Source organism: Aythya fuligula, chromosome 3, assembly GCF_009819795.1.
Source record: "Aythya fuligula isolate bAytFul2 chromosome 3, bAytFul2.pri, whole genome shotgun sequence".
Lineage (NCBI taxonomy): Eukaryota > Metazoa > Chordata > Aves > Anseriformes > Anatidae > Aythya > Aythya fuligula.
In genome coordinates, this window is record NC_045561.1 from 10325387 (window position 1) to 10340019 (window position 14633).

At 46.6% G+C, this 14633-nt stretch overlaps 1 protein-coding gene across 2 annotated transcripts in view; it reads left to right on the top strand.

Annotated features, from left to right (window-relative positions):
• SPRED2 (sprouty related EVH1 domain containing 2) overlaps positions 1–14633 on the top strand; it is a 58685-nt gene that overhangs the window by 36574 nt on the left and 7478 nt on the right. For both annotated transcript variants that reach the window (XM_032184737.1, XM_032184738.1), the window contains exon 4: positions 1198–1262. In XM_032184737.1, the coding sequence (XP_032040628.1) occupies positions 1198–1262 (65 nt within the window). The remainder of the gene's footprint in view (positions 1–1197; positions 1263–14633) is intronic.

The window sequence follows — 14633 nt, forward strand, 5'->3', positions numbered from 1 at the left end:
TAACTTCCAAATAAGGCTTTCTGAATGAAAAACAATCACTGGCACGTGCACACACAGTGTCAGGCCTTGGGTTTCACTTAGCATTCAGTTTTTGTTCACTTCATCAGATTTAGCAGGTAATATTAAGCACAACAAACCGTGCATCTGAAGCTTCAATTTATTAAGTCACTGCTTTATCTGGTAGGTTATTTCATGTAGCATCAGAAGTATCTTTAAGTTTTCTGCACAAGTACAGTAATCCTGGGCAGCTCTGGAGGGAGTCTGGATTTTTATTTTTATTTTTTTTTACTTTTAAAGCTAATATAGCAAACGGCATGAATGTTTTCACATTACTTAGTGTTTTAAGTGGGCTTTCACACTTAGCTCTGCACATCTTCGTGATTACGCAACCGAACGCAGCCGGGGCTGGTGCAGTTTAGCATTATATAAAGCACGTTATTTCAGAAAAATTTCCAGAGCGAAGGTGGTACCAAGCATTTAACTATTTCACTCAGGGATGCAATGTGGTTCAAACTCAAATGAAGCAGCTCCTCAGGGGGCACCCGTGGGGTGTGGGAAGAGGTCATAAGGAGGGTTTTTTGATAAAACTTCCCATTTTCCAAGCAGTTGCTAGTATTTTAGTCTTGTTCATGGTTTTATCTATTTCGGCTCCTTTCATGTTGCTTACATGGAGAAGGATGCTTCTCTGACAAATAGCTAATAGCACAGCAGACCTTTACAGTATTTAATAACTTCCTAAATTACAACAACAACAATAAAAAAGCACAATCTAACTCTTCCCTTTCAAAGTGAGGTTTGTTTTTCAATAAAAGGTGATTTCCCCCTCCAGTTTTAAGGAATAGATGGAGAATAACCCATGTGTGGTTTCTTGACAGCTGAGGGTCTGGCCGTGAGCAGTGTTTAGTATGTGGCTTTACCATTCAGAAATGAAAGCCTTCTGCAATTGGAAATGCTAAATGCTATTTTTAACATAGCTAATTAGCATTGGCAGCCATGCAGTTACATGTCAAGAAACACTTTCAGATTCTACCTTTCCAACACAGCTAGCAGCAGGTGTTTTTTCTTCCTTCATTTAAGCCACTCTTTTACATATATCCAACACATAAAGTTGTTAGCCTCCAAGTGTTCACCAACCTAATAATAATGGGGGAAAAAAAATCGCAATGTCATGTTTTTTAAAAAAATGTTTCTTTCTAGGGTCTACTACTTCCTCATCAACGCTTCACAACGAGGCTGAGGTCGGTGACGATGATGTCTTCACAGTAAGTTCATCTCCCTTGAGGTCATTCTCCTTTATGCTCTGGGTTTGCATGGTCAGGTTTAAAAGTTAGTGTGTTTCTTTTTCTTTTGCATTTTATTACCTGGGATTGGTTTCCGGCCTTAATCTTGTTTGGTCAGTGGGTGTGTTTTATTTGATGCAAGTAGGTAAACTTTTGCAGAAGCATTTGCTTTCTGTTGGGCTCCCATTGCCACGTGAAAACCGTGACAGAGCAGAGCAGATGTTGTCAGGGCTGAAAGTGAGCAAATAATCCTTCTCTGGTTTAATATGCCTTGGTGTGAGTGGTGTGTTCACCTCTTTATCGCTCTCTCTCTGTCCTTAGCCTTCCCACAAACTACAGTAGGTGGCCAACTCTCAGGTGTGCAGTCAAGGAAATGAAATTCTGAAAAGTTGACTTTGCTATTGGGAGCAAAAGCCAACTCCGAAGGTGTCTTGCGAGTACGTGAAGGTAGAAAGTTCAAGCAAGCATTTTTCAGCTGGAGAAAGGCACGGTGACATGCGATCTACCTAACCAGCGGTGGCTTAAGTAGGAGCGAGTTGCTTGTATTTAATTTGTGGTAAGGTCTAAGATGCATTTTGGAGCTTTTCTGAAACAGAAGAAGCTTCCATCCCCGCTGCACTCGCATGCTGTAAAAGAGGGGGGAAAAAACAAAAAACAGTGAATATGTCGGATGAAATTGTAATCCGATCACGGATATTCCATGGGCCAAAGGAAAAAAAAAACGCCACTCACAATGAATACTTTGTTTTATTGCACTTATTTGCCCGGCTCCGCTCGCAAACCCTCGGGCGCACGTGTGCGTGCCTTCGTTCTGTGATAAATGCCCCCGTTGTCCCGCGGCGCAGGTGGGGACGGGTCGCAAGGTGGGATGTGTGGCTGCAGGCGATTCCTCGCTCGAAAAAACATCTTCTGGGACCGTTCCTTGCATCTGGAGGGCAAACAGGGAGGAGCTGAGGATGGGGAGACGTGCCGCCAAGCCGCTCGGAAACGGCTGCAGGCAAGCATCCCGAAGTCGAAAGGTGGTGGTTTGCTTCTTTTTTTTTTTTTTTTTTTTTAGGGCGACTTTGGCCGGTATGGGACCAGGTTTCCTGCCGTGCTTTGACCCGATGGCTGGCACGTTGTCCGCGCCTGTCCTTTTGTCACGGTTCGGGGAGACAAACAACAGCAGGCAGGGTTAAAAGGTGACTTCCTGCGCTCCGCAGCAAAACCATCATTAGCAGCTGCTTCCCAGCTACCTGCCAGGGGTGATTTATAGGCACCGAGCAGGGGGAGGCCCCGCTGGAGCCAGGGCGGTTTACCGATTTGTGCTGTTTTGTCCCAAAAGTGGCTGGAGTCCGCAGGCGAGCAGTGCTCTGCCGGGCTGGACGTTGTGCTGGAAGCGTGTGCGGCTCTTCTGTGCTCATCCAAGTGGGGCTGATCTCCGAAACGTGCCTTAGGTGGGCGTCCATGGGCCAGCTCTTGCTGGGTGAGGCACAGAAATATTCTGTGTTAAAGCAACGAAAAGTAGCCTAATAGCCTACAGAAATAGCAAAGGGTATATTTTTTATTTTTACTAAAGCCCAGCCAGCTGACGTGTAGGGAGCTGGGAGTGCTCCTGTATTTCTCCACCAGCTCCGTCTTGTGCTGACTTTTAAACTCTTAGGGTGCTTTGAACCAAGAGGAGGGCTGTTGCCATTCAGTACGTGCTGCCTCACACCAGGAAAGCTGGACGGACCACGCAGCGGCTGCATCGAAACAGCTCCAACTCCTCCCGTATTCAGCCAAAACGCAGCGAGATGTTCCCCTCTCCTTGACCCCAGCGAGGTGTCGGATCACCCTCCACCGCGACGATATTTATGGGTAGGATGCTCGGTGGTGAGGGAGGAACAAGCTGCTCGATAGCATCCGCGTGCAAATCATCACCCAGCTGGGATCCACGGGGACCTTCACACCTCGGCTTCTGCTGGGGTTTTGTGCACGTTTTGGCACGCTGGGTGGGCTCCAGCGTAGCAAGGGGACTTCGCCGATGGTGGTAGCTCATGGCGTGCTGCTGTCGAGCTGTCACAGGGATGGGTGGGTTTACTCCAAAAATCAGGCTTTTTCCCAAGGATCTCTTCCCTGTTTTCTTGGGTTGAAGGAAGTCCTTGAATTCCCATTTACCTGTGGACCCTGGTTGGTGATGGTGAAGCCTGAGATCTGCATAAGCCTGAAATAAAACACTAAAGTGTAGAGAGATTTTAGACTGGAAGACATTAATGTGTAGTGGGTTTGTTGTTTTTTTTTTTTCCTCACTGTTTTTGTTAGTTTATTTTAACCTTTCTGTTCCATTCTTCCTTTCATCTTCTTTTGGACTTGCGTCTCACAGTCCATTTGGTCATCCTTGCTCACACAACTTTATTACAGCTCTCCTGTAAGCTCTTTTTCTCCAGCCACAGCAATGGATTTTTAGGGCTCGGTTTCTTTGCTCTGTTTTAAAGAGAAAGTACATTTGTTCTTTTTATTTCCTAAGGTAGTTATTAAAATCTTCACAGTCCTCCCCCTCTCCCACACATGCATGAATAGACTTAACTGCGTGTGGCAGAATTTTCAAAAGCATCTGCATGATTGAGTCATTTAAGCAGTCATTTACGCGGCTCTGAAAATCCCAGCCGTCGCCACTGCACGGCTGCCTCAAAGACTTTGCTCCGAGGTCCTTCCTCTCCTTGAAGTCGTTTCAGTCACTTCGACCACAGCCGTCCCAGACTTCCAGTTGCCTGCTCTGCTCTGCAGATCGCCGCACCTCTCCATCAGCGCTTGCACCAATGCATCAGCTTAAAAAGAAGAACCCAATCCTCGTTACACACGAGCACTGTTGGTTATTGATTGAAACAAGGGGTTTGTGCTGTCTTGTGTCTTATTAGCTTCAGTGCTGCTCCATGGGATGATGCCTTCTTGCATTTTTTGTGCGTGTAACTTGTATGGCACCCATCTCGGTGACTCACCAGCCAGCCTGTGATCCCGCTAGGGATCCCGTAGCTTATTTGCCCAGAGGTTGGGAAGGCTTGCCATCAGGCTGTGATCTTGTGGGGCTAAATGGAGGATTGTTTTCTGGTACAAGGGGGTGAATTATCTGCAGCTGTGGCTTGAGAAGCATTGCTGGGGTCGGTGGCCTTAATCTCTCTCATGCCCATAGCTTTTGCCGTGCCAGCTCAGCTGGTAAAAGAACTCGGGCAGCAGTACCCTGCCCATCCCTGTGGCATGTGTGCATCCTGGCCGTTGTTCTGAAAGCTGGGTTGTGTCTTTAGAAAGAAGACTCTACTAAGTTTGCTGTGCTTTAGACCTGTAGCAGCTAGATAAACCAGTTCAGGCCTCTGTTTGGAAAGCCATACCTCGTAAAGTAGAAAGCAAAAGTATCTAGAAATAAATGTCACTGACTTCAGGGGAAAAAATGCTTATTTCTGAAATGAAATCTCCATTTAGAAGTTTTAACAATATGTAGTTGTGTTTCTTTAATTCCAGATCCTCAGTAGAGCCCATAAATGTTTTCCATATGTTAGCAAATAAATTTCTCCTGTCTTGTACATTATAAATCGTCCTCTCAAGAGATGCAATCTGAGTAAGACTAGCCATCCGTTCTGTCTCCGTTGGGGGAAACATTGTCTTTGCAATGGTCTGAGACTGTTGTTTGTCTTCATCCATCTAGTTTGCATCTTCAGGCTTCTTTAATTAACAGTCACTTCAGAAGTACCTTTTAATAAGGTCCAAATACATTCTGTAGTTCTTCAGCCACAGCATTTGCCATATAATTGAGTTCTTGTGCAGAATTTTTCCTTAATCTACACTTTTACTTTCAATTACAGATAATAATCCCACATGACCATGAAGTGAAAAATGTGAATTGAGTCCAAGGAAAGAAAGGTCAATGTCTTCCAGAGTCTGCAGAGTGCCTGAAATGGTCTCTTTTAGCAACCCACCCGAAAAGCAGAGATGTTCATTCTGAAACCTTATGACCAGTTCAGCTGAAATGCTGCTCATGTGTTTTTCAGATAAATCCGCAGCCTTGTGCCTGCTTTAGTGCTAAAGACAAGACACCCACTGGCAGGAGGAGCAACGGCTCCCATGTCTGTTCTGCTTTGTGAACCTAAAAATGACTGCAGCCCTCTTTTGGCTTAAGGGGAGCGGGAGGGAGAAAACAAAGAAACCCAACCTTACTAAGTCTGATGTTCATGTTACAATGATAGATGTTCCGTGTAATTAATAATTTTAAAAATACGATTTTTTTGTTGTTGTTGAAAATGAGACTGACAGAATTTTGCAGATGGAAGAGTGTGGCTGAGCTACAGGTTTGGGTTTGTGGACATACAGGCGCAGACCGCTGCTTCTCTTGGAGACTTTATGGGGTCCTGGCTAAAAGCTTCCTTGCCTCTGTTCCCCAGCTACAAGACAGGGAAAATACTCTGCTCCTTCACTAAACTGAATGGATTTTGCTGCCACCATGATTACCCCTGGCTTTCTCTCCGCATTTCACTGCTGTGGGTAAGCAGGATCCTGCTGCTGGGCTTCTCGCCCACGACCTCCAGACTGGCATTTTCCCCTTGGGGCTGCATGCTTGGAGGGATCCTGCACCCCTCGTGCCCCTTTCTCAGCCCAAAGTCCTACTGCTCCTGTGCCTGGGGACATTAGGGCCAGGAGGCTTGTCCTGTGGCGTGGATGCTGCTAGCAGTCCTGGAAGGGATGGCTGCAGCCGAGCGGGTCGTGGCAGCTGTTAACGTTACAGCCCTCTTTGCATCTCTTCTGGTTTCATAATTAAAAAAACAGATTTCTCCTTGCTGCCTTTCCATGAAACCTTTTCCCTACTTTCATCTCCCATGTGGGCCTCAAGTGTGTTACAGCCTCACTATTAAAATTTATAAGATTTATGTTAGTTAGATAAACACTAAATCTAACTTTTCTTGCTGGCTTGGTCGTTTCACGTTCAGATGGTTCTTTTAAAGAACCACTGTATCTCTTTTTCTTTAAAGTAGATATGTGGAGACCCAGCCCAGTCGCTTTGGATGACTGTACTTATAAATTCTTGTGAGCTCTGTGTAAGGCTGGAGCATCCCTCATCCCACCCCTCTGCGGAAAACCATGTTGCTGAGCATAGAGAAGCACCGAGCTGCAAGATTTATACCTTTCATGAGTTGCTCTCGGGGAATGAGGAGCAGCAAGAGCTTGCTGTTGCCTTTTTCTTAAGGCTGAGATAGGGTAACAGAAGGGAAAAGCTTCTTTTGGAGGCGCAGAGCTCTGTCTGGGGGTGGTGGGGTGTGGTGCTTAGGTTGTCACTGCGAGCAAATCCGCCTTGTTTGTTCTGTAAGGCTGAGCAGAGCGATTAGGGACCCGTCACAGCAATAGGGCTGGGTGGCATTACCTGGGTTATTCTTCCTGCTCAGCGATGCACGGACGGCAGAAGGGTTCATTGCTCCTACCCACATCCTCTGATGTCTGGATTTGGGGCTGGTGTTGTAAACCACAGCTATTCTCATCCAGATTAAAAAAGAAATGCTTGCCAAGAAGGACTAAATTCACACACAGATACCAGCAGGCTCAAATATATATATTAAAATACATATTAAAAAATAAATCTTCCCTGGCTTAAATGAAGAGAAATGAACTGGACTCGGACTCCTGCTGTTTTTCATAGCTGGGTGCCTCAAGCTGTGTGCAGCGCTCTGCACATCGCAGTCCTGCACGTGCACACTCAGCGTTACACCGAGGCAGCCACCATTTATCACATCAGAGCACAGCTTGTGTTCTTCTTGCTTCTGCCCTGTGAAATCTGTCTTGATTTCTTCCAGCAGACCCACTACCAAGGTAGCTGGGGAGTCTGAAGTTATTGGTGTATCTGTAGGTCTTTTTTTTTCTTCCTCCCTTTAATCGCCAGGGTATTTCAGCTTCTTCATGGAGGAGTTTCTATGCTGGGGGTCAGGAGACCCTACTGAAATAGTGAAAAAGTCCTCGATTCCAAACCGTTTTAAAACCAGATTCTTTTATGCTTTTTTTCTGCCTTTCCTCAGGTTGACTTTGCCTGTAATGAATTTCTGTCAGTCCAGGGGAACAGACAACGACACCTGAAGAGATTTTTCAGTAGGGAAAATGAAATGGAAAGTTTTTTCTCTGCTGTCATAGCCAGAGGTTTTCGTAGCAGTGTGCTTCCCCCTTTCCTCCAGGACCTCCTATTTCTCCAAAGTGACACTGGAAATTAATGCATTTATTTCTTATTCTTATTACAAATACAAGCAAGTTTTACTTTTGACAGTAATCCGCTACGGTTGTCCCTGAGACAGAGGTGTCACCCCGAATGGCAGCTGCTCTTTTCTTCAGTCCTTCAAAGCCATAATTACTGTCTTCACCCTATGAGTTGTCCTTGTTTGCTCAAAGCCTCTCTTGTGGGCAGAAGGAAATACAAAAATTGCTGTGGCGTGGAAGCTGTGGAGATAGGCTTTACATGAAATCTGTTTATTCTTACGTAAACTGCAGATTCATGATATGAAAATGAAGAGCTAAGGTGAGCTGATGGGAGAGATAACCATGGCGTAGATTTGAAACCTTGCTTTCTTTGAAAGAAAGGAGGGGGAAATAGAGGTCTTGCACAATTTCTGCATTGCTTTATTGTATTTATTGCATTACTTCTTGCTTTCAGGTCACTCTCTGGTGGGTAAACCAGGCTTTTGTTGCTAGAGATCAGTTACCAAACGCGCTGCGCTTCAGTTTAAGGCTTTAAAAAATTAATGTTTTTTGTTTGTTTGTTTGTTTTTGTTTTGTTTTGTTTTTTCTTTTAATTAACCAACCTGCATCAGCCTGGTTATTCACCACACACAGTCTTCAGATGCCCACGTCCTTTGCAAGGACTACACTACCTGTCTCTTTAGCAGCCTGGACGAGGGAAGCGGTCCTTCGTGGTGAATAGCAGCCTGCTCGGAGCCCATAGCATTTGGGGCGTGTATGCATGAAGACAGGCGAGGAGCATCTGTTGTTCAGGAACAAATTATTAAGCAGATAATATCCATATTGAGCTCTCCTGAGCCTTGCTGTCGTGTAGTTTTTATGCAGCTAATTATAGCGGTGATGTGGATGTGTCAAACTGCTTTGCTGAGGGTAAGCAATTTCTCTTGTCGCAATTCTTTCTCTAAAGACTGTTTTTATAGTGTGTTTTCTGGCTCTGTACCGTTCCCACATCCAAACACAGTTGGGCCTGCAGTGGGATTGGGATATATCCTGCAGGAAGCTGAAATCTGATCTTCTGCTACGATGGAAGTTTCCTTATAGCTGCATCTTGCCAGAACTTGTAAGTGCTGTACTTTGCGCACCAGTTAGGGATGGGTTGTTGCTTAGCTTGCCCTTTTTCCCTTGCTCCAGCAGTTCAGAGGAGAATTTTATTTAATTTTATTCTGTTTTAAACACTCCTGTGCTTAAATGATGACAGGGTGGCATAGGTAAACGTGCCAGCTCTTTCAGTATCACACTCAATTCAATTCTTTTGTTGCATATGACCAGTCTCACATTCATTTGAGTGATCTCCAAGCTTCCAAAAGCTTGTTTTCTTATAACATGCAGCCACTGGAGGCTTCTGGAGGAGAAGGGCCAGCAGCAACCTGCCGGTAGGATTTGTTGTCTGAAGGTGAATCGACCAGTGCCGTGCTAGCTGGAGTTTGGAGCTAAGGAGCTGTGGCTCTGAGCGCATCGCAGCACCGTTTCACACTTGCAATCAGCTAGCTGAATGTTTGTCTTCCGAAAAATAATTTGGCTGCGTAGTAATGTACTTGAACTATGTGATGAGTTAAAGTGTGAAGCTGTTTACGAGCGCCTTCCCTTTTAATTCATCTGCAGCCGAACGTTTTAGTGCATTGGTGTGCTTAAAGCACAGACGTGTCGGAAACAAAACACAGCCGAGCTGAAATCGCCCTGTCTTAATGTGCAGTGAAATGGAGGGGGCAGAGATGGATCTCTTTCTTCTTTTTTTTTTTTTTTTATATATTTTAAAGCATCTTTTTAACCTGGATCAAGCATACTGATCAGATTTAGCCACATGGTCCCATGGGTAAAGTGGGGAGCCTTGGGGAGACATCAGCCAGTGGCACAGCCCAAATTGCTGTCCCTGGGTGCCCTTGGAGGTGGGCTTTCCTCTCCCAAGGACCTGGGCATTGCTGGGCTGTAGCAGAGGATGCGGTGTTGGCAGAGCCAGCTGGGGTTTTATTTTAAATAGTCCACACCTGAGTGCAGCATCTTTAAAATTGGGAAGAGAGTGGCAGTGAGGAAAGTTCCTTTTTCATTATTTTTTTTCTGCTTTATTTCTATTTATTTTTTTTCTCCCAGGGAATGAAAGAGAAGCGTGCGGTGAATTTCCGCTTGCTTTTTTGCAGTGTGTGTGGAGGCTGCCGTGCCGTCTAGAAGGGCAGCGAGCGTGCTGAGATTTGACCTTTGGGGAAGGGAATGTGCAAACATGCCAACCTGCCCCGTGTCTGTGGCACGCATGTTTTTCCTCCCGGTGCCGCGCTGGTCAAGGTGAACCAGGCACTTAGCGGGGAGTGTTTTCCAGTACAGCCTGTCTCCGGCGTGATCGCAGCGCAGAGGATTGGCGTATCTCAGCTTTTCAATGGACCTTTACAAAGCGAGGCTGAGGCCTCCTGATTTTAGCCTTGCTTTTCTTCAGCATTACGTACAGGAGCGTAGGAGGGGGACCTGCTTCAAGGCGAGAAGCCCGAGAGGAGCATGGAGAGTTCCCCCAAACTTCAGCACCATACACGAGACGGCAGCCGAGGGATGCAGCTCCCAGTGCTGCTGCAAAGCTCCTGCCGTTTCCCATTTGTGTTTTAAAAAAAACGCAGCAAAATGAGCAAAAAGCAGGGACGCTGGCTGATTTCGGGCGTCTCGAAGGCAGCAGGCAGAATGCAAAAAAAAAACAGGGTGCAAGCACGGTCGGGAAGAAGCAGCTTTGGCTGGCGGGCGGCGCGATGACTGACAGCTTCCTGCACCGCAGCGGGACGGATTAGGGAATCGCCGCCGGGTCTGGATGAAGCCAGGATGCTGGGCCAGGCATCCCAGCTGGCATGGGAGGCAAAGGGGGAAGGCTCCTGCCCCCCGGTGCTGCTGCGCTGGGACCTCGTGTCCCGGTGGTGACAGGAGGAGAGCTGGGTCAGAACCACGGGGCAGACGAGGATCTCGGCGCCGCTTTTCAGGAGAGGGGCTGCCATTTCCACATGCTGTTTCAGGCACAAAAATCTGGTTTGAATCCCATTGTCTCATGTAGCGGGCATGGGAAAAAAATAAAGGAAAGGGGGGGAAAAAATGCGGAGAGTTCAAGCTGCTTGGAGCGTGCGCCCGCGTTTTGCTAAGTCTAACCATAGTTTGGTTTCATCCTCTCGATTTTATTCTTTTTATTATTTTCTTGGAGAGCTTGCAAAGAGGAAGGAGGAGTTTGGGAAAGCTAAACAATGCAATGTGCTCTTCCATGAGGCTTCCAGAATGATTGTTGCTTTAAAGTGACAGGCTCCCCCCTTTTAAAAAGCGAGGAATAAAGAAAATCCTCCAATGGACAAAAAATATCCAGCATGATGACACCGCCCTCGCCCCCAGGCATGTGGTGGTTGCTGCTGGGGATGACCAAAACCGTGCCACGGACTACAAAAGCCCCGGGAGCTCGGCGTGGACCTGTGCCCAGCGCTGAGATGCGCCGTAAACAACTGCATCTCGATAGCCCTGTTCCCTTCCCTCACCTGCCTAATGTGTTTTGCCAAGGGTCTGCTCTCCCTGCGCCTCGTAAATATTTTATGGAAATTAAATCAGAAGTGATTAGGGCGAGCAGTTCATCTGTCTCTGGCTCTGTCTGCGAGGAGGGAAGGCAAGGCAGGAGTCAGTACCACCGCATTTTTAAGCGGAGCCTGACATATTTGCAGTGCATGTGAAGAGGGTATTTTAAAAGTTTGCATCAGCTGTTGGGTTCTATTTTGGGGATGGATTCCAGCGAAAATAACGTGGATGCTCATAACTGTGTGAATAAATGACCCCTAACTGCTTTCTTAAAATATCGTATCAGTCTGCTGTGGGAAGTCTGTGTTTAACTGTTTTTTCTCCTCTGTTTGCATCTGAGCGTGTTGCATAGGAGGAGCATGCTTAGAGGGTAAATGTTTAATTTCTACGTAGCAAAGACGTGAACAGCTCAGGTGCACTGATCCTTGCGGCTCAGCTAGTCCAGTTTTTGTTAGCACTCCCCCTCCCCGGTCCTATTTTCCCCCTCCCTGGGCATTTCAGCGTGGAGGAGCTGGGATTCAGCAGTGAGCTGCATGCAGCCATCTGTTCCTGGCTGCCCTGCGAGCCGCGCAGGCTCTCGCCATCCTCTCTGTGCATGCATTGCTCAGCACACCCATCTGGAGCAATGGTGCCTTGCTCCAGACCCCCATCTCTGCCCCCTAGGCCACCTTGAGAGCCTCCTGTGCCGTCAGGACACAAGCCTCTACGTGTGGTGAGCTGGGCTTGGGGAGAAGATCCAGCCAGAAAAGTGCTTTAAAAATACAGCTGGAGAGATTTGGGGCTGGATTCTTGCGGCTCCTCAGCCACATAATGGGACCGATGGGAGGGAGAAGGGACTGTCACCTCCCTGTGGCAGTGTGGCCCCGTGCAGACCTTGGTGGCCATCTCTCGTGGCCTTAGAAGAGGATCAGCTTCAGCAACGTGGCTAATGTTACTTGTTATGGGAGGGAGGCCTCGCTAATCTTCGCGGAGCTGTAGGAACACAAATACTGGGCAGCTGATCATCCCGGCAATGCTGTGATCTGCACCAGGAGGTAATTTCCGAGGCGTGAAAAGATTTGTGGAGCCCTCTGTGCTAAAATGAAAAGCCTGCCTCTGTCCCTAGCTGGTCGTAAGCAACCAGTTGGTTTAAACAGCTCCTGGGTTTTAAGAGGACTTCTTTTTGTCTGCCCAGCGCTGCCTCTGCTGCCTTGTATCTCGGCGAGCGGTGAAACAGAAAAATCTCGCCGAGGTTTCCCCCGTAGCACACCTGATGGCTCGCCACATCGCTTTAGCTGTGCCTGACTCGCATGTGTTCATCGTGGACCTGGGAGCCAGTCGTTCAGCCACATCTGTGGAGCACGCAGAGCTGACCCGCGGTGCCAGAAGCGGGTTTAGCATTAGCTTAATGGAGATGATCTCGTGCGCAGAGTCCTTGTAAATGTTCCTCAAGTTTTGCTGACTTAAAGGCAGCACAGCCACCGGGATGTTTCTGGCACTCAGTGCTCTAACCGCAGAAGTTTAAAAAATAGAAAAAGGTAGCAGTAAAGCTAGCTGGCTTTCTGCACTTGATATTGGTATTTGTGTAAATGGGGACTAGGAAGCGGTCCAAACGTTTGAGAAATTATAGTCCTGCTCTGGTGTAAGAAAATCTGAATCCGTGCTTATTGTAAGAGCTGCGTATGGCCAATTTGTCTTCGAGCCGTCCTGGAATATGATCTAACGCGAAGTTTTTCCTGCAGGCTCTCTGTTAGGATTAGGACTGGATGCAGCTCTCGTGATCCTCAGTGGAGAAGAGCTTCAAGACTTTTTCCAAAATGCATAGAAGCTGCTTTCTCAAATACAACTGCTGTCTTTAGTAAAAATTGTCCTCCGTGATACAAAACAAGCAGAAATTGGACACATGCTTTTTTTTTTTTTTTCCTTGGATTTGTCTTGTCAGGACAAAGTAAAATCTTGTGGTCAGGAGACAGAAATCTAAAATCTTACAAATTCTTCACGATGAAGCTTTTTCTTCCTTAATACCTGGGTAATCTTAGCCCTGCTTGAAGTGGGCTCTCTTGAACACACAAGGACAATTCAGAGACGAATTAAAAATGTGAAATCTTTTTCTAACTTTCTTGAGTAGAGAGCAATTAGAGACAAAAACTAAAAATTTTGCTCTTCCCTCTCTGTGACTTTCAGTAGCGACCATGTCCCTTAAGGCTTAAAAATAAAAGCTGGAGGGGAAAGGAAAGAAATGTTCTTGCAAGATTAGGCTGAGGGAGTACTGGGAGACTATATTTTATCTTAATTTCTTTGGAAAGGTGGAAGTTTCTGTGCCGTGTGTCCAAAATAGCTCTCAGACTTCCTCTTTGTGAAGTTCATAAACAGCGGAGGCTCTGCAGATAAACCTCAGAGTTGAGCGTAGGTCCGTACCGTTCACTTGCTTCACCATTTCAGACTTTTATCATTTTTCCTTTCCGTATCGATAGCGCAGCTGTGTTTTCCCTTTTCTCCAGCAAATGGGAAGGGCCCTGCTCACTTGTGCTGGGGCTCCCGAGCAAAACTGCACCTGGGCAGAGCACACAAACAACGGGCTCCAGATGACGGGGAGGATGCAGCTTGTCGCATGTCTGTTTTCCAGGCTCATCCCTAAGCCATGAATTAGTGATGGAGCTGGGTTTCTCGTACTGGGGATGTCTTTTCAGATGATCAGACATCAAGCAGGCTCCCCATTAGCATGTGTGGGCTTCCCAAAGTGAAAGCAGCAGGGTTGGCAGCTGAAGAATGCCTTGGCAAAGATGAGACCCACCGAGTTTTGCATTTCCACGTGGGGCACAGACAGACCCCATCAGATTGGGGTGGTTCAGAAAGGCAGCTTGCACGGCAGTGGGAGAGAAGCACAGCAACGTGTGGCAGCGAACAGCAGGTTAACTCGCAGACAGACAGCTTCTGCTGTCGAAAGGCCAGGCTGGCACAGTCTTCCAATTACTTTAGAGCCATCCATTACTTGCAAAATTGCTTGTTCAACATCATGATACTTCTATTCCCCATCGCCTTCCCTACCTCGTGGAGCCATTAAAATCCTAGAGAAAAAGCAAATCACCTTGTTTGACCCACAATTAATCTTGACAGCAGACTTGGTAATGCTTTAGCTGGCTGAGAGCACTTCTAGAAGTTGCAAGCAGCAGAGCTCCCATAAATTCCCTCAGGCAACTGATTTCTGACAAGCCGCTTCATAAGTTGGAGATGGATCTGTCTTCTTTTTCCTGGCCACCCCGGGTATTGCACCACAAGGGGTGAAACTATTCTGCGAAGCCATTAGAGAGGCAAGGTGATCTGTCCAGTTCAGTAGCTGGGAAATGGGGGAAGGGGAAAGCTTTCTTTTTTTTTTTTTCATCTGTTTTTATGATAGATGCTTATCTCAGAATATTACTTAGGCACCTGATTAGCCAGCCGTTCTTGTGTAACAAATCCATTTCAATGAGAAGTAAACTGCAGTAAATGATTAACATAATCTTCTTTACTAATGACTAGGGATTATTTTTTTTTTTAATTTAATGAGTCACTTCTTAAATTCTGAGAGGGAAACAGGGGCCAGGGACACTTTTTCTTTTTAGTGATCGCAGTACAAGCATTTGTGTG